This window comes from Salvia hispanica, chromosome 6 (genome assembly GCF_029641045.1).
Source record: "Salvia hispanica isolate PSC_SH4W2 chromosome 6, Shi_PSC_v1, whole genome shotgun sequence".
Classification (NCBI taxonomy): domain Eukaryota; kingdom Viridiplantae; phylum Streptophyta; class Magnoliopsida; order Lamiales; family Lamiaceae; genus Salvia; species Salvia hispanica.
This window is the reverse complement of record NC_142697.1, coordinates 1257586-1283502: the sequence shown is the minus strand read 5'-3', so window position 1 is coordinate 1283502 and position 25917 is coordinate 1257586. Positions and strand designations below refer to the sequence as shown.

General features: G+C 36.8%; 3 protein-coding genes and 1 pseudogene across 4 annotated transcripts; all 4 read right to left on the bottom strand.

Annotated features, from left to right (window-relative positions):
• Positions 1-3993: 3993 nt before the first annotated feature.
• LOC125204551 (putative late blight resistance protein homolog R1A-3) lies at positions 3994-7375 on the bottom strand. Its single transcript, XM_048103241.2, has 2 exons — positions 4399-7375; positions 3994-4306 (listed from the first exon to the last, which is right to left on the bottom strand). The coding sequence occupies exon 1, from the start codon at positions 7297-7299 to the stop codon at positions 4450-4452; it is 2850 nt and encodes a 949-aa protein (XP_047959198.1). The 5' UTR covers positions 7300-7375; the 3' UTR covers positions 3994-4306; positions 4399-4449.
• A 3485-nt stretch (positions 7376-10860) lies between these two features.
• On the bottom strand, positions 10861-14077 carry LOC125207895 (putative late blight resistance protein homolog R1A-3). Its single transcript, XM_048107404.2, has 2 exons — positions 11175-14077; positions 10861-11083 (listed from the first exon to the last, which is right to left on the bottom strand). The coding sequence occupies exon 1, from the start codon at positions 13979-13981 to the stop codon at positions 11228-11230; it is 2754 nt and encodes a 917-aa protein (XP_047963361.1). The 5' UTR covers positions 13982-14077; the 3' UTR covers positions 10861-11083; positions 11175-11227.
• A 947-nt stretch (positions 14078-15024) lies between these two features.
• On the bottom strand, positions 15025-16720 carry LOC125205023 (uncharacterized). Its single transcript, XM_048103820.2, has 2 exons — positions 15929-16720; positions 15025-15243 (listed from the first exon to the last, which is right to left on the bottom strand). Exons 1-2 carry the CDS (start codon positions 16458-16460, stop codon positions 15194-15196), a joined length of 582 nt encoding a protein of 193 aa, XP_047959777.1. The 5' UTR covers positions 16461-16720; the 3' UTR covers positions 15025-15193.
• A 5938-nt stretch (positions 16721-22658) lies between these two features.
• Positions 22659-25917, bottom strand: LOC125204339 (putative late blight resistance protein homolog R1A-3; annotated as a pseudogene). The gene is made up of 2 exons (XR_016133044.1): positions 23050-25917; positions 22659-22958 (listed from the first exon to the last, which is right to left on the bottom strand). The product of XR_016133044.1 is annotated as a putative late blight resistance protein homolog R1A-3 (transcript).

The following is a 25917-nucleotide window of genomic DNA, read 5'->3' as shown; positions in this document are numbered from 1 at the left end:
CCTGGCCGTCCTTCGTGCCTAGCTTTGTGAATGATTGGTCCTGTAGTGTCAATCGCTGATCGTTGGGTAGGCACAAAATCAAGACGTTCAGTCTCCCCACATATTGTCATACAAGTCGACACCATGTTCAGAGCACGTTGGATGTCCTGATGATATGCCGTCTCAGATCCGCTAAGGCAGTGATACACATTGACCAACGTCTCCAACTGCACAGAACAAAGACATTATTCTACTGATAATGCTCTATAAAAAAGGCCAAAAAAAAATTATTATCATCATCATATGTGTAGAGGCAGTCTCATGGATGCCTGGCTGGCCATGGATGTCGGGTCTAGTAATGTAAGTGACAGTGATTTTCCGAAACCAATTCATGTAGTCAGTATTCGAGGCATCTGGATACACCTGTTGTTCTATTTCTCCCCGGTTCCTCCAGTACTCAACGTAGTAAGCATGATGAGTTAGCCAGTTTACGGATGACTTACCTCGCCTTATACTTTCTCATCTCTCATAATTGTGGAATTGAGTCTCATTAGAAAAAATATGTTGGGGGTTTCCAAACCGTCGTGCAACTCGATGACCCAAATGCGGCTCTACAATATGATAGCAAACGGGGTAGTTAGTGCACCCCTAAACATCCATCCCACGCGTGCACTCCTCTGGTAGAGGACGATGATCCAAATACGGCTCCCAAATAAACTGAAAAAAAAGCTTAATAAAAGAAAAATATTCGACAAAGAAGATTACAAAATATTTTAAAAGTGGCACCTGATTGTCATGAGCCAATTGTTCCCTATAATAACTTTGGACATGTAGCGTAGCTCTACCCACATTCAATCGCCCTCTCCAACTAATAATTCCAAAACAATACAAAAATATTATAAACACGCGATATAGATAGCTTAATGACAAAGAATAAAGATGTAACTTACATTATTCCACACGGTATCGTACCATCATACTCAACCCTATCAACAATCTCGGGTCGAATATTGGGTATCCTCTCCCAAGCCCACATCAGTAGAAGGGCCAATGGTCCACCGATATTTTTCTGCTTTTGACACGAAGTTTCACAAAGATAGTGATATAAAGTGGCAAGCGCTACACCCCAACTATGTTCTGAACACTGATTCTCATCATCTAGTAATAGAATGTGGTGGAAGGGAATTTTTCTTCCCGAAGTGTCTGGGAGGATCAAACAACCTAGTAGGAGTAAAACAAATATGCGTGCATGCTGCATGTAGTACTGCTCGGGTAGATTGTCGTCAAGACGACGACTAAAAAAGACTCTTATGTTGAAATAAAAGTTTTTGTTGTAGATATTTTCTCAAACTTCTAAAGAATCGTTTTTGGGGAGGATTAACAAGAAGATATGCAACTTCAGTTTTGGTCCATAAAGTTTCAGGCTAATTAAAAAATAAATAAAAGTTAAGTCTTGAAATTTTGACCCATAATTGAATCTTTTATTTTATTCCAATAAAATTAAGAAATTCTTTGAGTTCACCTCCATCTGTAACAACAAACCAATTGCTGGTTATTGATGTTTAGCGTTAACTTTTGCGAGCATTGAAGCCGAGATGGACGAAAACAAATATGTTGAATAGGTGTACACATTAAAAATATACTATATCTCAAAAAAATTTATACCAATATTGCATTAATCTAATGTAAAACTATATTTATGTAAGAAACGTTTACTAGGAGTACTTAGTTTTCTTTTACAATATGTTTCTCATATTGATTGATTAGTGGCTCGCAAATTTTTTATAGTTAAATGAATAGAAATTTAAGGCCTTACAGTATACTCCAATATTGAGACATTTGGATTTAGACATCAATCACTCTACCAGCAAGCCAACTCACACTCATACTATCCCTGAAAATTTGATACACTTTACTATTTCGATCCGTGTCCCTGAAAATTTGATACACTTTACTTTTACCATTTTTGGTAGTGGACCCCATATTCCACTAACTCATTCCTACTCACATTTTATTATAAAACTAATACTTTAAAAGTAGGACCCACATCCCACCAACTTTTTCAACTCACTTTCCATTACATTTCTTAAAACCCGTGTCGGGTCAATGTGTAGCAAATTTTGGGGGACGGAGATAGTATTATTTAAGTTCACAATTGAACTACAATTGTCAAATGATCAAATCTATTATTTTGGTTTATAGTGTAGCTAGAATTAGTCAAAATTGTTATCAGAAAAACAAAGCCCGGGTAAATATTGTTTTTGTCTCGCAAGAAGGCGCAATAAGTTTAAGCCCATTTCTTAACCAATTTAATGGAGAAATGGACAATCTACTCGAAAACAAATCGGCAACAAGAAAAGTTATTTATCGTAAAAAATAAAATCAATTTCAAGCATCATATTGAGAAAATATCGGGTTGTTGCACCTCCAAAGTTTCAGAGATTGACGCAGGATTGGGAGGCCTTCTTTTTTTTGGGAATGAAAGAAAAAAAAAAAAACATTTTTGCACGCCAACTGTTTGATAGATAGCCTGACAGAAATTGGAGTCTGCTTTAAACGTTCCTTGTAGACGCGGCCACGGTTCGTAAAACCGCCGGTTCCGGTTCATGACATGCTTGAACCGTAACCGGCCCGGCTATGACGGTTCCGGTTCCGGTTTAACCGGCGGTCACGGCGGTTCCGGTTCTGGTTAATAACCATCGGTTTTGCGCCGGTTCCGGTTCAGTTCCGGTTTGTATTATTATTATTATTATTTTTTTTTTTAAATCTTATAGTTATTACTTCTAAATTCTATAGTACAATCCAAAGAGAAATTGATAACGATAAAGAATTGCAATTTTATTGATTTGAAACTTTGAATGTAAATTTCTACAATACAATTACAAGTTACAACTTACAAGTTACAAAATACTACAATACAAGTATACAACTATACACTTGAATTTAAAATATAGATACAAAATTACAATTAGAAAAGTTGAAACAATTAGAAAAAAAAAAAGAAAAAAAAAGGAAAAGGACTTGAGCTCAACTTAAATTTAAATTTTGAAAACGGTCGGAACCGTCGGTTTTTGGTCAGAAAGGGCGGTTTTCTGACGTTACCGCCGGTTCGTGTTAGAAAACCGCCGGTTTCTGACCAAAAACCGGCGGTTTCCGACACCTTTTCAGGCCTACGCTGTAACCCTACGCCCTACGCCTACAACCCTACCCCCGAACCGTCGGAAACCAGCGGTTTCTGACCGAAAACCGGCGGTTAACCGTCCTTTTCCGACCCTACCCTGCAACCCTACGAACCTACCGGCGATGACCATTTATTTTCGGTTAACCGCCAGTTACGGTTTCGAATTTTGTTGAACCGTAACCGAACCGTATGTCGAACTGTAACCGTTGTCCGGTTCCGGTTCCGAACCGCCGGTTCAAAACCGGCGGTTAACCGGTGGGCCGGTTTGGTTTGGCCATGTCTAGTTCCTTGCAGGTTTGAATCTTACTTGAGAAGTTATTGGAATCAAGGTCACTCCTTTCATTGAGTAACTAATGCAGGCTTGCCTTTGCTATATATTTTTCTGCATTATTTCGAATAAAAGATGGTATTCATTGATTGGAGTATCAATTTTATTATATCGATTGGGTGATTTTTAGTGCTATTGTTTCATGCCATTGTTTGGATTTAGTAATGTCATTTTGTAATGCATCTTGAATAGCATAAACTTGCTTCTTTTAAATGTCTCTTTAACTAAGAAAATAGGAGCACAGATAGTATGAAAACTCTAAAATTTTATCTTGTTTAAAGAAAAGTTGGAGGGTGGATTTATCATTTATGTGTATAAATGTGTTTAGAAACTATGCTATAATAGATTAATACACATATGTGGAAGTTTAAGTATAATGAGAATTGAGAAATGGTTATCCACTACGCGTTCTGCTAGGCATACTTCCACAGTTAACATATTCACTGTTTCTAGAGTGATAATTGTTTTTAGTCACCCGAAAAATGTTAGAACACGAAAGAATTACTTGGTTCGATCGTATGATCTACATCCACGGATAAAGGATGATGTGTTTCTTATTCACTCTCAAATGGTCGATCACAAATTACGAACAATCGAATACTATAAGCAGAAACAAAATGAGCTCATAACTGCATCCTGTCTTTCTCTCTTTTAGCTCTCTAATCTAGCTAAAGAAAGAATATACATACAACCCTGCACACGGTAACTGCTTCAACTAAATCGAATAATCCACCGATCTAAACAACTTTCTTGACTGTTGCAAAGTAGTTGTAACAGCTTTGTATACATATCTCTTCAATCCTTCCCTTTAGCTCAGTCTCCACAGCCACAATATCAACATAAAGAATTAAGCAGATAAGAATTTGCAGAATAAAAAATCTGTAGCATTAATTAAGGTCGTAATGCTCACTTGTTGTAGGCGGACTACGATGCATTACTTTTCGATAAATCATCTGGTTCTCTAAAACCTTTCCACTACTTCAAAGTTGGCATTTGCCAAGCTCTTCAGTGCTTCTATCTTGTAACCTTTAACTAGGACATGAAGGTCTAGTTGGTCTCCATATAAATCCTCTTGTTCCTCTACTATCTTTTTAGCTGACTCCACCACTGATTCACTGCACCGATCCAATTCAATTGATCTGAGTGTTGGTATTTCTCCAATTTCTGATGGGATCCCATTCAGTTGATGCAAGTAATGAAGATGAAGCTTCTGGAGGTTCGGAAAATGAGAATTATCCGACACAATCCAATCTTCTAGACCACCGCAGTAATCCAATCGTAGATACTTGAGGCTCTGGAACTGGCCTTCAATTGTTTCCCACTTGCGTGTTCTGAAGCGACAACGCTCTAATACAAACTTCTCAAGAAGGGGCAATGAACCGATTTGGGACATTATGTATTCCACTTCCAGATCATTAGAGGAAAAAATAGATAACTTCTTGAGGGAGTGCGGAATCTTAATACTCTGCAAATACTTTTGGCATCCATCAGCGGTGGAGCAGCGGAAGTTTTCCAGTTTACTCAAACACTGAAGATAGCTTAGACAGTTTTCTCCATCCATTTGTTTCACATGGTCGTACGATAGATACAATTTCTTCACATTGGGAATCCTTTTAACCATGTCCTCATTCAAAATCAAATTCTTTACTCCCTTGAGTGTCTGCAGATTCTCCATAATAACAATGTCATTGTCGTCCCCAATTGGAGGATCTGGGAGAATCACTCTGCTTTCACCAAACACGAGATGTTGAAGTTGATGCAATTTCCAAATTTCAATCGGTACCATAAAATCACCCCAACCATGAATAATCAGTGTGTGTAGATTCCAAAGTAGATCAACTGAAGAGGGGAATTCAGACCTCTTACTAATATTAACATCAAAGTAACGCGAATTCACCAATTCAAACACATTATCTAGGAGATAAGCATCATTCTCATCGTCATCTTCATTGTATGCTTTGAATGTCCTCAACAATCTAAGATTTCGAGGCAGTCGAACTTCTCCAACCCACCATCCCGAACTATGATAATAATCACATATTATGGAGCGGGCATGTGAAAAAGTTCCCCATAATTCATTGTGAAACAGATATCCATTATTAAGAACAACCCGACGAGCACGTGACAAAGATTCCAATACATCACTTATAAGCAACCCTTTAGTTGCAAGGAAAGAAACTGAAGATATCAGAGGACTTTGTTTCAGGACATGATAAAACCTTTCCTTTTCAACTTCTTTCAAACATAAATCTCTCAATAAATCATGCATTTTACAATACTTGATATTTCCAATAGACCCCAACTTATCAACTAAAACCAGATTTCTATCAACCAACTCTTTCAGGTTTTCTTGTGCAATTATTTCCAAACTTTTCCCACTACTTGGCTTTAAAAATCCCTCAGAAACCCAAAGCTTCTCGAGCATTGAAACACGGATACGACGGTCTTCCCCAAAGACACCCATATATAGAAAACATGGCTTCAAATAATTAGGCAAATAGATATAACTCATCCTCAATATTTTCAAGCAAAATTCATCATTAGTGCTGATAACAATTGAATTTAATTTTTGCTCTATAAGCTTCCAATATTCTCTTGTGCGTTGAGATTTCACCAAAAGGCCTCCTATCGTAATAATTGATAAAGGAAGCCCTTTACAATTTTCTACAATATTCTTCCCAATTTTCTCAAACTCGAAAGGACAACCTTCTTTCCCAAATACAGTTTTACAAAACAAATCCCAACTATTAGCTTCATCTAAAAAATTCATACCAACTCTATAAGACTCATTCAACTGAGAACTCAGGTTTGACAGCCTAGTCGTTACCATTATTCGACTTCCATTTCCATTATCAGGAAAGTAAATTTTGATCTTCTCCCACGCATCAACACTCCACATATCATCCATTATCACAACATACCTCCTACCATATAAAAACTTGTATAATTTTTCTCCCAATATTTCTTCACTCAAATCACTACTTGAATCACCACTTGCTTGGAAAAGAACTTGTCTAAGTGTTTCTGTAACATTATAAGTTTGAGAAATTGTAGTCCAAGCACGAATATCAAAATGCTCCTTAACAAGTGCATTCTCAAATAGATTTCGGGCAAGAGTGGTCTTACCAATACCGCCCATCCCCATGATGGGGATGATTTCACGGCTGAGTTGATATCCGGTGAGCTTATCCAAGACCTCGAGAAACACCTCATCAAATCCCACCATCATGTTTTTCTTCACAATGGAAGAAGACGTCAAGGAGCCAACAGGAATCGAAGAGGCTTGTCTGCGCAGCTGAGCAACGGCTTCAATCTCCATGGCTTCTTTCTTGATCAGATTCATTTCTTTTATCACTTTTTGCATACTGCGATAGAAGTCTTCTTTGGCAGTTGCGCTTGTGCTTCTACATACACCTCGAAACAAGTTAAGAAAACCGACTCTCTTCCTGCGTTTTGAAGGTTCCATAGCTGCAGTTGCATCTTTGCATTTACGTACACCTCGAAACGAGTTGAAGAAACTAATCATCTTCCCATGTATTGTAAATGGTTTATGAATATTTAGCACAATATGAGATTCGATAACATCCTCAGCTGCATAAACTGCATTAGCAATGCGATGCTCCAATGGATCAGCTTCACGGCCATCGACAACAACAGGGGAAATATAAGCATCAAGAAACTCTTGCAAGAAGGTAACAATTTGAGTGAGAGATTCAACTTGTTCAGTGTCGATAGAAATGGGAGGAGAAGGATGTTTGTGAAGGGTGTCTATGATATGCATAAGAGAAACTAGAGCTCCATAAGCCGCCATGATTAGAACTCTTTCAATGAAACTATGAAAGAAAACAACAAATTTGTCACACACAGTTTAATATTGAAAAGATGAAATCAACCACTCTGATTTCACAATTGAGAATTGCAACTTTTTATAGAAGATAATATAAAGAACTCAGGTGCAGCATTATTGAGATAAAGAGACCTGCATTAGTGCAAGACAGCTCTGATATCCGCTTAATATTATATACTCAATCATGCACGATTTAAAATTTTACTTTAACTCGTTGCAAGTTTTACGAAATTTTGAAGAAAAGTTAGCTAAAAGATAAATATGGATCCCACTTTATATATTAATTTTATATTAAATGTGAGTGTAACAAAGAAACCAATTTGATATATGTGGACATTATTTTTTATATAAATATGGACGTTATTTTGTAGAGCCAATTTGACATATGTGGACATTTATGTGGACATCTACTGGATCTGAATGATGGGCTTGTTTTCCAGCAATCAGCCCATTCCTTTTTTCTGGTAGGGTGGGCTTCAAGCCTTTTCAAAATGGGCCTAACCCATTTCACAACAGAACTTTTGACCCATGCGTTGAAGCTTTTATTTTATACTCCTACTAATTAATTGCATAAATTCTTGGGATAATTTTGTTTAAATCATAGTAACTTTTTATTGATCTTGTATTCTCAACTGTTCACTCCTTAGCGAAGGAGCTGCATTGGCTCACCAATGCCTTAACCACTCCCCGAAATCTAGGCCGACCATAAGCCAGCTTGTCAAGATCTTGGAGCTCATCGCGCAGCTCAGAGACATGCCCTTTGTCAACATCGCGCCTGCAGAGGGCAAGGCGGATGCAAAGATCAAAGAGCACAAGGAAGATGTAGACGAAGATGACAAGAAGGTGGTGAAGGAGACGGGGCGAAAGTCGAGGAGGAAAGGGTATAGACACAAGCATCCCATGAGGGCTCGTGCCGTCTACACCGATACTCATTTGTATAGAGCTTACAAGAATGATATGATTAGTGTAGGAATTGAAGGTAGATGAAATTAAGTGGGAATTGAGATAAATTTTATTTGTTGATTTTGTTGTGTAGAAAATTTTATTTCCTATTTCTTCATGGCCTTTTTGGTTGTGGAAAAAAAAAAGAAAAATTTCAGTTTTGATCACTTTTAAGATTATCTTTTTTGATGTTGTTGTAGATGGAGATTGATCTTTAGCAAGTGTTTGTTTTTCACAAACATGCTGTTTCCTTCAAACTATAGTCTTTATGTAATGCATTCAATGTCACAACTTTCCTCTTCCACCAACCAAACTCACCCCATTAATCTCATCACATTTTTTACATAAAATATAGGGTAATTAGATGTTATATTCCATGTTTATGTACTATTTTAAATGTTGGTTAACTTTTTTTTTTTGCTCGAGCATTTTATAGTATATCATAAAAAACATGAATTCACGATTCCAAAGGTGGGATTGTAACAACGTGGGAAAACTTTGGCTCACATCTAGAAAATCTGAAGACTTAAAATTAATTTTATTTTTTCTTCATCAGCTTAAATTGACAATTGTAGCACTAGGAAAGAAAGACTCTTGGTCATCCATGTTGAAAAATAGAGTAAGGTTTTTGTTGTAGATATTTTCTCTAAGTAAAGAATCATTTTTGGGGAAGACTTGAAAGCATTTCAAGTAGTTGCATATCTAATTAAGGCCCTTATAGTTTTAGGCCCATTACAAAATAAATTTTGTCATAGAAATGTTTTTAGGAACTCATTTGTTTCTCTTTGTATGGTTTCGTTTGAACTTTATTTAGTTCAATTTCGTGAACGCAAGTACTGAGATGCTCTTTACAGAAGCACATAAGTAACAACAGAAAGAGGTCAATAATAGTATTCAAGCAACACAAGATCAAACTTTATTGTAAGCTTAAACAAACTCTATAGTTCATTCTTCATTTCTTCTAAAATAAGTAGCTCGTTTTTTTGCATCTTCTGCATGACTTCAACTTCAAAGTTGGCACTTGCCAAGTTCTTCAGTGCTTCATCTTTCCTCCAAACTTTGACTCAAAACATGAAGCTCTAGTTGGTCTCCATATAAATCCTCTTGTTCCTCTACTATCTTTTTAGCCGACTCCACCGCTGAATCACTGCAAAAACGCAATTCAATTGATTTCAACGTTGCTATTTCTCCCACTTCTGATGGAATCTCCTTCAGTTGACCAAAAGCAACAAGACGAAGCTTCCGGAGAACTAGAAAGTGGGATTTGTCTGATGGAATCTCCTTCAGTTGATCGAAAGAATCAGAACTGGAAAGTGGGATAATTTTGCATTCCACAGAGTTTAATATTGAAAGCTGTAAATGGACCTAACCCATTCCACAACAAAACTTTTGACCCATTCGTTGAAGCTTTTATTTGACACTCGTACTAAAAAATGGCATAAATTCTTGGGATAATTTTGTTTTGAATCATAGTAACCTTTTATTGATTTTGTATTCTCTGTATGAATGCTAGTACTGTTTTTTTTTAATTTTCTAATATACTTCTTGTTCTACACACGCAAATCAAATAGTGTCATTTTTATCTAAAGTTTTCTTGCGCTTTTAATTGAATAGTGGTTCGTTTTCATTAATCATTGAGTTACAATTGCCCAATATCTTATTTTGGTTAATCCAATTGAGGTCCTTATAGTTTTAGGCCACTTAAAAATATAAAGTCCTGAAATTTTGACCCATAATTCAAGCTTTTATATTATTCCATTAAATTAAAGAAATTCTTTAAGTTCACCCCCATCTGAGTATCACCACTTGGATTAATTTTAGTGTAGGTATAATTATTTATAATTAATTGTTATTAGAAAACAAAGCCCATTTAAATTTCTTTTTCTCGCCAGAAGGCCCAATATGTTTAGGCCCATTTCTCAGCCTATTGAATGGAGAAATGGAATTCTCACAGTCATTCTACCCGAAAAAAAATCGGCATCAAGACTAGTTATTAATATAGGGAAAAAATCAAATTCAATCATCATAATGAGAAAATTTCGAATTTGTTGCACCTCCGAGAATCTGCAGAGATTGACGCAGGATTGGGAGGTCTTCTTTCTTGGGAATAAAGAAAAAAAAACATGGCGCTATGAAGAATTTGGAGAAATTGACTGGACGAGAACACTAGAAACTGCTACACGCCAACTGTTTGATAGATTGCTTGACGGAAATTGGAGTCTGCTTTAAACGTTCCTTGCTGATTTGAATCTTACTTGAGGAGTTATTGGAATCAAGGTCACTCCTTAGTCCTTTCATTGAATAATTATTGCAAGCTTGCCTTTGCTATATATTCTTCTGCATGACTTAGAATAAAATATGGTATTCATTGTTGGGAGTATCAACTTGATTATTTCGATAATGTGTAGTTAAACTAATAAAATTACTCCTAGCATATGGTTGGGTGGTTTTTAGTGCTATGGTTTCATGCCATTGTTTGAATTGAGTTATGTCATTTTGTAATGCATCTTGAATAGTAGGATAAACTTCTTCTTTTGAATGTCTCTTTCAACTAAGAAAGTAGGAGCATAGATAGCATGAAAATAGTATAAATGTGTTTAGAAACTATGCTATTATAGCTTAGCTTACTACACATCTTTGAAAGTTTTAGTATAGTGAGAATTGAGAATATATATACAACCCTGCACACGGTAACCGCTTCAACAAAATCGAATAATCCACCAATCTGAAAAAAACTTTCATGACCGTTGCAAAGTAGTTGTAACAGCTTTGTATATATCTCTTCAATCCTTCCCTTTAGCTCAGTCTCCACAGCCACAATATGAAAACAAAGAATTAATCAGCTAAGAGGTTGCAGAACAAAAATCTATAGCATTAATGAAGATCGTAATGCTTACTTGTTGTGGGCGGACTGCGATGCAATACTTTTCGATAAATCTTCAATGATACTCTAAAAGCTTTCCACTTTAACTTCAAAGTGGGCACTTGCCAATTTCTTCAGTGCTTCTTCCCTCTTCCAAACACTAACTTGAACATGAAGCTGTCGGTCTCCATATAAATCCTCTTGTTCCTCTACTATCTTTTTAGCTGACTCCACCACTGCTTCACTGCAATAATCCAATTTAATTGATTTCAACGTTGCTATTTCTCCAACTGCGGATGGGATCTCATTCAATTCACGTACGTAATGAAGATGAAGCTTCTGGAGGGTCGGAAAATGAGAATTTTCCGACACAATCCAAACTTTTAGACCACTGCAGTAATCCAATTGTAGAAACTTGAGGCTTGGGAATTGGCCTTCAGTTGTTTCCCACTTGCCTGTTCTAAAGCAACCACGCTCTAATACAAACTTCTCAAGAAGAGGCAATGAACCGATTTTGGACATTATGTCTTCCACCTCCGTATCAATAGAGGAAATAGATAACTTCTTGAGTGAGTGTGGAATCCTAATACTCTTCAAATACTTACCGCATCCATTACTGGTGGAGCACATGAAGTTTTCTAATTTATTCAAACATTGAAGATAGTTGAGGCAGTTTTCTCCCTCCATTTGTTTCTTCTCCTTAACATATGTAATACACAATTTCTTCACATTCGGAATCCTTTTAACTACTTCCTCATCCAAAAACAAATTCTTTACTCCCTTGAGTGTCTGCAGATTCTCCATAATAACAATGTCATCGTCGTCCTCACTGCGAGGATCTGGGACTGGGAGAATCACCTTGCTTTTACCAAACATGAGATGTTGAAGTTGATGCAATTTCCAAATTTCAATCGGTGCCATGAAATCATCGGAACCATGAATAATCAGTGTGTGTAGATTCCAAAGCAGATCAACTGAAGAGGGGAATTTGGACTTTTTACGAACGTTAACAGCAATGTAACGTGAATTCACCAATTCAAACACATTATCTAGGAGATAAGAACCACTCGAAACATCTTCCTTGTATGCTTTTAATGTCCTCAACAATCTAAGATTGTGAGGCAGTCGAACTTTTCCAACTAACCATCCATAGTTATGATAATAATCATATATTATGGAGCGAGCATGTGAAAATGATCCTGATAATTCATTGTGAAACAAATCTCCATCATTAAGAACCACCCGACGAGCATGTGACAAAGATATCAGAGGATCATCGTTTAAGACATGATAAAACCTTTCCTTTTCAACTTCTTTCAAACATAAATCTCTCACTAAATCATGCATTTTACAGTACTTGATATTTCCAATAGACCCCAACTTATCAACTAAAACCAAATTTCTATTAACCAACTCTTCCAAGTTTTCTTGTGCAATTGTTTCCAAACTTTTCTCATTCCTTGGTTTTAAAAATCCTTCAGAAATCCAAAGCTTCTCGAGCATTGACACACGGATACGGCGATCTTCCCCAAAAACACCCATATATAAAAAACATGGCTTCAAATAGTTTGGCAAATAGATATAACTCATCCTCAATATTTTCAAGCAAAATTCATCATTAGTGTTGATAACAGTTGAATTTATATTTTGCTCTATAAGCTCCCAATATTCTCTTGTGTGTTGGGATTTTGCCAAAAGGCCTCCTATCGTAGCAATTGATAAAGGAAGCCCTTTACAATTTGCTACAATATTCTTCCCAATTTTCTCAAACTCAAGAGGACAACTTTCTTTCCCAAATACAATTTTACAAAACAAATCCCAACTATTAGCTTCATCTAAGAAATTCATACCAACTCTATAAAACTCATTCAACTGAGAACTCAAGTTTGACAGCCTAGTTGTTACGACTATTCGACTTCCATCTCCATTATCAGGAAAGAAAAATTTGATCTTCTCCCACACATCAACACTCCACATATCATCCATTATCACAAGATACCTCCTACCATATAAAAACTTGTATAATTTTTCACCCAATTCTTCCTCACCCAGATCACTACTTGAATCACCACTTGCTTGGAAAAGGACTTCTCTAAGTGTTTCTCTAACATTATAAGTTTGAGAAATTGTAGTCCAAGCACGAATATCAAAGTGCTCTTTCACAAGGTCATTCTCAAATAGATTTCTGGCAAGAGTGGTCTTACCAATTCCACCCATACCCATGATGGGGATGATTTCGCGGCTGAGTTGATAACTAGTCAGCTTTTCCAAGACTTCGAGAAACACTTCATCAAAGCCCACCATCATGTTGTCCTTAACAATGGAAGAATTCGTTAAGGAACCAACATGAATCGAAGAGGCCTTGCCTCGCAGCAGAGCAACGGCTTCAATCTCCATGGCTTTATTCTTGATCAGATTCATTTCTTCTATCACTTTTTGCATATTGCGATAGAAGTCGTTTTCGGCAGCTGGGCTTGTGCTTGTGAATTTACGTACACCTCGAAAAAAGTTGATAAAACTACTTCTCTTCCCGTGTATTGAGGATTCAATACGACTGTCCGATGGATCGGCTTTATGGCTATCAATTTGAACCACAATCTGGGATTCGATCACGTCCTCAGCTGCATAAACTGCATCTGCAATACGACGCTCCAATGGATCAGCTTCACGGCCATCGACAACAACAGGGGAAATATAACCATCAAGAAACTCCTGCAAGTAGGTAACAACTTGAGTGAGAGATTCAACTTGTTTTGTGTCGATAGAAATGGGAGGAGAAGGATGTTTGTGAAGGGTATCTATGATATGCATAAGAGAAACTAGAGCTCCATAAGCTGCCATGCTGAACTCTTTCGATGAAAGAAAACAACAAATTTGTTACACATTTTAATATTGAAAGATAGAAATAAACCACTCCGATTTCACAATTGAGAATTGCAACTTTTCGATGGTGCAGCACTTTTGAGGTCAATAATTTATGAAATGCTTACAGATAAGATTTGTGATAAGGTGACCCTACACTTCTCTCAACTTTGGCATGAAGCAGAATTTTTTTTTCTAAAATTGTCTACTGGATTTGGATGATGGACCTGAATTTGGGCTTTCAGCATAATGGGCCCAACCCGTTTTCACAATATAATTAAGACCTCATAGGCACCCGTGAACAAGCTTCTTAAGGGCTCAATAGAAAGCTGGCTCGGGCTACTAGGCAAGTTAATTTTTGTCCGACCATGTCAACCCACATCTCCGGGGCACCTATTGGGCTGGAACACTGCGTCTGATAGTGTCTAATATTGGTCATGAAAGTTGTTGGAAAATTACTTGAAAGTTATTATCACGAAATTCTAATTGTACCCTCAGATAAAAAAAATTTAAATAAAAATATAAAATTGAGTTGCAAATTCTCCATGATAACAATGTCATTGTCACCACTAGGAGGATCCGGCAGAATCACCTTGCCATCCTCAAACACTAGATGTCGAAGTTGATGCAGTTTCCAAATTTCAATCGGCGCAATAAGATATTGTTGACAATGGATAATCAATGTGTGTAGAGTCCAAAGGAGATCAATCGAACAAGGGAAATTGGACTCATAACAAACCGTAACAGCTAGGTACCGTAAGTTCACCAATTCAAACACATTATCTAGGAAATAAGTGCCATTCACACTATATTTTTCATATGCTTTGAAAGTCCTCAACAATCTGAGATTGTAAGGCAGTTGAACTTCTCCATCCCACTTTCCATGGTCACAGATTATGGAACGAGCATGAGATAAAGATCCAAAGACTTCACTTGTTAACATCATTGTAGTTTTACAGTGGAAAACAACCCGACGTTCACTATTATTGGCTGGAGGATCATCTCTTACAACGTGATACAACTTTTCCTTTTCAACTTCTTTCAAACACAAATCTCTCAACAAATCATGAATTTTACGATACTTAACACTTCTAATAGACCCCAACTCATCAACTAAAATGAGATTCCTATTAACCAACTCCATAAAGTACTCGTGCGCAATTGTTTCCAAACATTTCCCACTCCTTGGTTTTAAAATTCCTTCAGAAATCCATAGCTTCTTGAGTGTTGACACACGGATCCTACAATCATCCTCGAAAACACCCATATACAAAAAACATGGTTTCAAATAGTTTGGCAAAAAGATATAGCTCATCCTCAATATTTTCAAGCAAAATTCATTGTTACTGTCAATAACAATTGAATTTAAATTTTTCTCTATATGCTCCCAATACACTCTTGTGGGCTCAGATTTTGCCAAAAGACCTCCTATCGTAGCAATTGATAAAGGAAGCCCTTTACAATTCACTACAATATTCTTTCCAATATTCTCCAACTCAAAAGGACAATTTTCTTTTCCAAACACTGTCTTGCAAAACAATTCCCAACTACTAGCCTTGTCTAGAAATTTCATACCAACTATATAAGACTCGTTCAACTGAGAACTCAAGTTTGACAACCTAGTTGTTACGATTATTCGACTTTGGTTTTTGTTATCCGGAAAGAAAAAATTTATCTTCTCCCACACTTCTCCACTCCACATATCATCCATTATTACTAGATACCTCCTACCATATAAAAACTTGTATAATTTACCCCCGAATTCATTTTGGCTTAGAAAACTCGACTCTCCACTTGCTTGAAAAAGAATTTCTCTTAGTATGTCTCTAACATTATAAGTTTGAGAGATTGAAGTCCAAGCACAAATATCAAAATGCTCCTTAACAAGTGCATTCCTAAATAGATTTCTGGCAAGAGTGGTCTTACCGATGCCGCCCATCCCGACGATCGGGATGATTTGGCGTTTGAGGTGATCCCCAGTGAGCTTATCCAAAACTTCAAGGAATACTTCTTCAAACCCCACCATCATGTTTTCCTTCACGGTGGAAGAAGTCGTCAAGACAGCAATAGTGGGTTTTTGCTGCAGCTGAGTTTCGACTGCTATCTTCTTCACCTCTTTCGTGATTAGATTCATTTCATCTATCACTTTATGTAAATCATGAAAGAAGTCATTATCTTCAACAACTGTGGATCGTTTGCGAATTTGAAGCACAATTTGGGATTCGATAACATCCTCAACTGCATAGACTGCATCAGCAATGTGACACTCCAATGGATCAGCTTCATGGCCATGAGCTACAACAGAGGAAATATAACCATCAAGAAATCCCTGCAAGAAGGTAACATTTTGAGTGAGGGATTCAACTTGTGTTTTGTCGATAGAAATGGGAGGGGTAGGATGTTTCTCGAGGGTATCTATGATATGCATAACAGAAACTAGAGCTGCATAAGCCGCCATGATTAACTACTCTTTGAATGAAAGAAGATAACCAATATGTATGATATTCAGAGAGAAGGACGATAAAAAATTTGGCACTCAGAGATAAAAAGAAGATTGGCAATTTGATTAACCACACAATTAACAAATCTGGTATTATGATTTCACAGTTGAAAATTGCAATTTTTTAATCCTACTTGAAGATAGAGATGACAAGTCATGTGTAGCAACCATTATTGAAAGCAATAACATATGATAGAGTTGTTGGATACATGACTTTCCATGTGCCTTTTAAAATGTTTGTACAACCACTACAAACCTAGAAATATTCTCATTTTTTATTATAGAGGTAAAACTTGTTACATCAACTGGATGTTTAATGAGGATCAGCACATGGAATGAAACTATTTATAAGAAAATTGAAGAAGTCCATGTGCATAATTTAATTAAATATCCTGCAGTTGGCGGATAGCGACTGTTAGATTCAACATGTCGCTTATATATATCACCATTTGGATTGCTTTTATCTAATTATATGTTTTTTTAACAAACCGATTGCTGGTGATTGATTGATTCAAAGCCAAGATGGACGTGAAAAAAAATGTTTATTCGGGGGCTTGATTGATTTTAATGGTCGAATAAATATGTAAATATTAAAAATATTATTTTACACAAAATACGAAAACAATAATAAAAATACTACTTCCTTAGTCTCATTAGAAATAAAACATTTTCATTTTTGGATTGTCTTATTAAAAATGAAACGTTTCTATAAAATGGAAGTTTTCCAATTTACTTAAACACTGAATATAACAAAGACAATTTTCTCCCTCCATTTGTTGGAGATTGTAGATTAGATGCAATTTCTTCACATTGGGAATTCTCTTAATTACCTCCTCATTTAAAAACAAACTCAAAACTCCTTTAAGTGTGTCAAATTCTCCATGATAACAATGCCATTGCAACCACTAGGATGATCAGGGAGAATCAATCCTTTCTCGTGAAACTCGAGATGTCAAAGTTGATGCAATTTCCAAATTCCGATTGGTGCAATAAGGTAACGCCAACAATGAATAATCAATGTGTGAAGATTCCATAGTAGATCAATCTTAGTAGGGAATTTAGACTCTTTATGAACTCTAACAGCAAGGTATCGCGAGTTCACCAATTTAAACACGTTGTCGAGGAAATAAGCACCACTCAGAGTATCTTCATCATATGCTTTGAATGTCCTCAACAATCTAAGATGGTGAGGGATTTGAGGCTCATCACGTTTTATGGAACGAGCATGCGACAAAGATTCTAAGAGTTCACTTATTAACACCACTGAAGTTTTTAGAGCAACCCGACGTCTGCTATTTAAGCGTGGGGGATCGTTTCTTATGACATGGTAAAACCTTTCTTTTTCGACTTCTTCCAAGCACAAATTTCGGTACAAATCATGAATTTTACAGTGCTTAACATTTCCATTAGACCCCAACCTATCAACTAAAATGAGACTCCTATCAACCAACTCCTTAAAGTATTCTTGCATAATTATTTCCAAACTTTTCGCACTCCTTGGTTTTAAAAATCCTTTAGAAATCCATAGCTTTTTGAGCAATGACACGCGAATACTACGATCTTCCTCAAAACTAGCCATATATAAAAGGCCTGGCTTCAAATAATTTGGCAGATAGACATAGCTCATACACAATATTTTCATGCAAGATTCATCATTACTTTTAATAACAGAATTTAAATCTTGCTTTATACACTCCCAATATTCTCTTGTGTGGTCAGACTTTACCAAAAGTCCTCCTATCGTAATAATTGATAAAGGAATGTCCTTTACACTTTACTACAATAGCCTTCCCAATATTCTCTAAAATGTTATTATAATTTCTTTACAAATCCCAATTACTAGCTTCATCTAGAAATTCGATATCAACTCTATAAAATTCGATCAACTGAGAGCTCAAGTTTGATAGCCTAGTTATTATGACTATTCGACTCCCACATTTTTCACTTTTGGAAAGAAAAATCTTATCTTCTCCCACACCTCCGCACTCCATATTATAAAATGTTATTTTATTAGTGCATATATTAGAAACTTGAGCATATTTACAATAATATGTCTACTGGATTTGAATAATGGGCCTGTTTTTCAGCAACCCAACCTACTCCTTTTTTTGTTAGGGGTATTTGGGCCATTCATTGGCCCATTATAATTTTCTACATCAAATGGGTTATAAGTCGTATTGGCGTTAATATAAATTTAATTATATTTGCTGTACAAATTAAGATTACAAAATCACTTGCTTTATTATTATATATATTCACACTCGTTATAGTGCTTGATTTTGGTCATCGAAAGCGGTAGGAAAATTGTCTGTGAATTACTATCGAGATAATGAGATCTGCATCAGTGCAAGACAGCTGTGGATATAGTAATATAAAAAGTCTGATAAAATTTGACTCTTGATCTGAATGATGGGCTTGGATTCCATCAATCAGCCCATTCCTTTTTTCATGTAGGGTGGGCTTTGAGCCTTTTAAAAATGGGCCTAATCCATTCTAGATGGGATCTCCTTTAGTTGGCCTAAATTACGAAGATGAAGCTTCTCAAGATCTGGAAAGTGAGAATTATCCGACACAATCCAATCGTCCAGACCACCACAAGCCTCCAATGGTAGAAACTTGAGGCTTGCGAATTGGCCTTCAACTGTCTCCCACTTGCCTGTTTTGAAGAAGCCATTTTGTAATACAAACTTCTAGAGAAGGGGCAATGAACCGATTTTTCGCAACATGTCTTCCAATTCAGGATCGGGAGAGGCATCGATGAACAACTTTTTGAGGGAGAATGGGAACCTAATCCTCTGCAAATAGTCATCAAATCCATTTCTAGTGGTGCAGTGGATGTTTTCCAATTTACTTAAACACTGAAGATAACTAAAACAGTTTTCTCCTTCCATTTGTTGCACATTGTAGATAAGATGCAATTTCTTCACATTGGGAATTCTTTTAACTACCTCCTCATTTAAAAATAAATTCAGAACTCCTTTGAGTGTGTACAAATTCTCCATGACAACAATGTCATTGATACGAGATAAGTTGATACGAGATATCTCTATGAATATTCCCTCTACCCTATTATTTAGTTAGTTATTGATTTAACATATCTTTCCCTTATTTTCCAATATATCTCTTAGGATCTTTTGTCTTCCTCGTTAAGTTAGTATCCCTATTATAAATAGGGGTATTGTTATTATCATTATTCAATCAAAAAATATCATTTATCCTTTTATTTTATCTCTTTTATCGTATCATTCCTGGTTTGATCGACCGGCAAAGCTCCAGCGACTACCTTTTATCTTTAAATTAAATTTGACGCCGGAGTGATCGTCGGGCAACAGCTCCCGCGACGTTCGACGCAAATTATCCGAGTTAAGGAACTTCATCCTTAACAATTGGTGCTTCCATTTTCGAACTCATGGCTGAAGTCAATCTTCCTTCATAGTCGGAGATATCGCAAGCATCTGAAGGCTTGCAATTGACTTCAACAGCAGCAACGTAGGAGAATATTCTCACTAGGTTGGCCAGAACTGAGTCCTGATTGCTTGAGCAGGAGCGTAGGGCAGCATCCACGCTCCCTTCATTGCGTCCGGAACCTGATCCACCTGACAGACCTCTACTGAGGAATTCACAAGGGGCAAATGCCCCATCTAGAAAAAATTTATGTATGTTACTTTTAATAGTTAATTTAAATCTTTTTTAGATATTCCTATTTTTGCTGCTTTTTAATGTATTAAAATATCTTTACGTATATTTTTGCCCCACCTATGTAGCATTCTTGATTCCGTCTCTTGACCTACTTACCATTTATGGTAAAAGTAAAATGTGATTTTTATTATGGGACTGACCGAAATCACAAACCGTGACTCTTATTGTGGGATGGAACATGGAAGGAATAGTACTATATAAGAAACTTGGGGCGTATTTACAATAATATTTCTACTCGATTTGAATACTGGGCCTGTTTTTCACCAACTTAACCCACTTCTGTTTTGTTGGGTGGTATTTGGGCCTTTCATTGGCCCATTATAATTTTCTATATCAAATGGGTTATAAGTCTTATTGGCGTATATATAAATTTAATGGGGAGTGTTATATTGCTAACTCAATTCTTAATTGCTAACTACAACTCAATAATAGCCATTAGATATTCAAATTAAAGGCCTAGATCATCAACCACGAAATGTCAATACGATCAACAAAAACGTCAATAAGGCTATAGGATTAATTCTAATAAATATCAATAGGGGTATTAATGTCAAGTTAGTTATAACTAACTTTTAAAAGAAATCCCAAAACTTTAAATTCATATAACATATATCAAATTAAAGATAATTTTATAAGGATTCCAACGATATACTACATGTATATGTTCCGACGTCAAAATTTGAAAAAAAATTAATTTTTTTTTTGAATTTTCGTATTTTTTACGTACAGATTTATGTCAATACACCTTACATAATATGTCAATATTATGCTTGTAAAATGTCAATATGAAATTGTGTTGACATTATTATGTCTTCGTGTTGATGTATTTCATACACTGTATTGACATTATATTTCTAAACCCTAAATTTGATACTTGCTATTATCTTTTTAATATTAAAAAATGAAAAACGAAATTACACATGGCAAATTGTAGACCACAATGTTTCTAAAATCTTATGGTCTAGTTAGCAACTAAGGGATGAGTTAGCAATTGATCACTCCCCTAAATTTAATTATATTAGCTATGCAAATCAAGGTTACTAAAATTGTCTCTGAATTACTATCGCGAAACTCTTATCTATTTCTCTGTGAAAATTTGAATCGCTCACGTCAAATTTCAATACTTCATATAATTTTATCCAGATTTTTGAGTTAGTCAAAGATCAAAATTCAGGCCTAATCTATGTATTTATAGACACAATTAGTTTAAAATTAATTACTTCAATTCATATCTACACACTGACATGCATACGTTCTTACACTGACATGCATACGTTCTTACACGTGAAATACTAAACACATACTAAAAAAAGCGCTAGATAGTGACGGACACCGGTAGCTAAACAACGAAAAATGACTGAAAAGCGTCGGTCACTAAATAATGACAAAATATTCCGTCACTAAAACGAAGCAGTTGCCTATGTTTTCCGTCAACTAGTGTACACTTGAAACGGAATCAATCACATAAATACTAAACCCCAAGGGCGTGTTCAGTTTCTTTGGTACGGAACAAATAGAAATAAATCTTGATCTGATTTATATGCGTGGAGCCCACATATTTGAGACTGAAAACAGGGTTCAGTTTGCAAGATTTAAACTCAGTTCTGCCTGCAAATAATTTATTAATTTATTACATTTAATATCTTTTGACGAAAATGACCTTAAAATTTTAAATTCCCAAATATCAAACAAGATAATCTGCACGGCAGGCGACAACGCGTCGGAGACGGAGCTGAATTCTGCCGATCTCCTTCAAATTTCAGTAAACTTTCTGGAAGTTATTTTCTTCCATGCGGGGTGTGGAACCTCTTATAAACCCAGATTTCACAGCAAACTAATAGCAGATGTGGCCATCTCGTCCGCGCCACCCCTGCTCATCGTCGTCCAGTCGCTCGGGTCTGCTCACTCGGCTTCGATTCAGCACCGTTAGTGCTTGAATCGCTGTCCGACTCATCTCCTCTCCTTCTTCTATTCAATCGCTATCATCTCCTGCACCAACTCTTGCTGCTGCGTCGCCGCCGCCGCTGCGTCAGTCTACCACTCCTCACTCTTCCATCTAGATCTCACTCTCCTTCGTCTGTCGTGGCGCCTCGCCGGCGTCTAGCGGCTGCCGCCGCCTCGCCCCCAGCACCCAACGTTCTTCTTAATCTCTCTGCTCACTTCTCCACATCATCGTCGAGCAGCTCCTCCACAGCGCCATCGAGCAAGCGTGGATTTGCCTAGAGTTCAATTGATTTGTGAATGTGGTAAAGGAGGGGAAAATTGATGGTGAGGGCCTCAGGGGTAGAGCTGTAACTAAGCCACCATTTCTTGGAGTAATTAATTGCCAAAGATTTAAAAACCACCTCCATCCACAGATTTGTTTTTGGCTATTTCTTATATGAATAGTGCGGGCCTTGATAACTTCAAGGGCTTGACAGAAATGTATCTCGGAAACTGAACAATGGATATGACCCCTAATTGAACCCATTTCTAAGCATGATGTGGTTTTTATTCACTGTCAAACGATCAATCACAAATTACAAACAAGATGAGCTCATAACCGCACGATGAATCCCTGTCTTTTTCTCTTATCTAGCTAAAGAAGATGGTGATACAACTATAACAAGAAAGAATATACATACAACCCTGCACACGATAACTGCTTCAACAAAATCGAATAATCCACCAATCTGAAAACAACTTTCATGACCGTTGCAAAGTAGTTGTAACAGCTTTTTATATATGTCTCTTCAATCCTTCCCTTTAGCTCTCAGTCTCCACAGCCACAATATCAACATAAAGAATTAATCAAATAAGAATTTAAAGAATAAAAATCTGTAGCATTAATTAAGGTCATAATTCTTACTTGTTGTAGGCGGACTGCGATGCAAAATACTCTAAAACCAATTCACTTCAAAGTTGGCAGTTGCCAAGCTCTTCAGTTCCTTTTGCTTCTCATAAACTATTGTTTGAACATAAAGGTCTAGTTGGTCTCCATATAAATCCTCTTGTTCCTCTACTATCTTTTTAGCTGACACCACCGCTGATTCATTGCAAAATTCCAATTTAATTGATTTCAACGTTGCTATTTCTCCAACGGCGGATGGGATCTCATTCAGGTGACTTAAGTTATAAAGATGAAGCTTCTGGAGGATCGGAAAATGAGAATCGTCCGACACAATCCAGTCTTTTAGACCACCACAAGAAAACAATAGTAGAAACTTGAGGCTTGGGAATTGGCCTTCTGTTGTTTCCCACTTACCTGTTCTGAACCAACCACGCTTTAATTCAAACTTCTCAAGAAGGGGCAACGAACCAATTTTGGATATTATGTCTTCCACCTCCAGATCAAAACGGCATATAATCGATAACTTCTTGAGCGAGTGCGGAATCCTAATACTCTGCAAATACTTACCGCATCCATCACCGATGGAGCAGCGGAAGTTTTCCAATTTACTCAAACACTGAAGATGGCTGAGACAGTTATCTCCCTCCATTTGTTTCACATCGTCGTATGTACGTTAGACACAATTTCTTCATGTTGGGAATCCTTTTAACCACCTCCTCATCCAAAAACAAATTCTTTACTCCCCTGATTGTCTGTAGATTCTCCATAATAGCACTGTCATCGTCGTCCCCAATGCGAGGATCTAGGACTGGGAGAATCACCTTGCGATTACAAAACACGAGATGCTGTAGTCGATGCAATTTCAAATTTTCAATTGGTACAATAAAATCATCCGGACAATGAATAATCAGTGTGTGTAGATTCCAAAGCAAATGAACTGAAGAGGGGATCTCGGAATTCTGAGTAGCCTTAACAGCAAGGTAACGTAAATTCACCAATTTAAACACATTATCTAGGAGATAATTATCACTCGCAACACCATCATTGTTGTATGCTTTGAATGTCCTCAACAATCTACAATTGTGAGGCAGTGGAGCTTTTCTACGCCAGCATTCATTGGTACGATAATATTCAAATATTATGGAGCGAGCACATGAAGGAGAGCTCGGTAATCTATCGCGTAAAAAATATCCATTGTCAACAACAACAACCCGACGAGCATGTGAAGATATCAGACTATCTCTGTTAAAAAAATGATAAAACATTTCCTTTCCAACTTCTTTCAAACATAAATCTCTCAATAAATCATGAATTTTACAATACTTGACATTTCCAATAGACCCCAACTTATCAACTAAAACCAGATTTCTATCAACCAACTCCTTCAAGTTTTCTTGCGCAATTGTTTCCAAACTTTTCCCACTCCTTGGTTTTAAAAATCCTTCAGAAGCCCAAAGTTTCTCGAGCATTGACACACGGATACTACTATCTTCTTTAAAAATACCCATATATAAAAAACATGGCTTCAAATAGTTTGGCAGATAGATATAGCTCATCCTCAATGTTTTCAAGCAAAATTTATCATTAGTGTTGATAACAATTGAATTTAAATTCTGCTCTATAAGCATCCAATATTCTCTTGTGCGTTGAGATTTCGCCAAGAGGCGTCCTATCATAACAACTGATAAAGGAAGCCCTTTACAATTTGCTACAATGTTCTTCCCAATTTCCTCGAACTCAAGAGGACAACCTTCTTTCCCAAATACAGTTTTGCAAAACAAATCCCAACTATTAGCTTCATCTAAAAAATTCATATCAACTCTATAAGACTCATTCAACTTAAAACTCAAGTTTGACAGCCTAGTTGTCACGATTATTCGACTCCCATTTCCATTATCAGGAAAGAAAAATTTGATCTTCTCCCACACATTAACACTCCATATATCATCCATTATCACAAGATACCTCCTACGATATAAAAACTTGTATAATTTTTCTCCCAATTCTTCCTCACTCAGATCACCACTTGAATCACCACTTGCATGGAAAAGAACTTGTCTAAGTGTTTCTCTAACATTATAAGTTTGAGAAATTGTAGTCCAAGCACGAATATCAAAATGATCCTTAACAAGTGCATTCTGAAATAAACTTCGGGCAAGAGTGGTCTTACCAATTCCGCCCATCCCCGTGATGGGGATGATTTCGCGGCTGAGTTGATATCCAGTGAGCTTATCCAAGACCTCGAGAAACACTTCATCAAAGCCCACCATCATGTTGTCCTTCACAATGGAAGAATTCGTTAAGGGGCCAACAGGAATCGAAGAGGCCTGTCTGCGCAGCTGAGCAACGGCTTCAATCTCCATGACTTCTTTCTTGATCAGATTCATTTCTTTTATCACTTCTTGCATACTGCTGTAGAAGTATTCTTCTTCGGTAGCTGGGCTTGCTGGGCTTGCGCTTGTGCATCCACATACACCTCGAAACAAGTTGAGAAAACTACTTCTCTTCCCGCGTATTGAAGATTCAATACGACTCTCCAACGGATCGGCTTTATGGCTATCAATTTGACGCACAATCTGGGATTCGATAACGTCCTCAGCTTTATAAACTGCATCAGCAATGCGACGTTCCAATGGATCAGCTCTACGGCCATCGACAACAACAGGGGAAATATAAACATCAAGAAACTCCAGCAAGAAGGTAACAATTTGAGTGAGAGATTCAACTTGTTTTGTGTCGATAAAAATGGGAGGAGAAGGATGTTTCTCGAGGGTATCTATGATCTGCATAAGAGAAAGTAGAGCTCCATAAGCCGCCATGCTTAAAACTCTTTCAAAGAAAGAAAACAACCAATTTGTTGCACAGAATTTATTATTGAGAGATGAA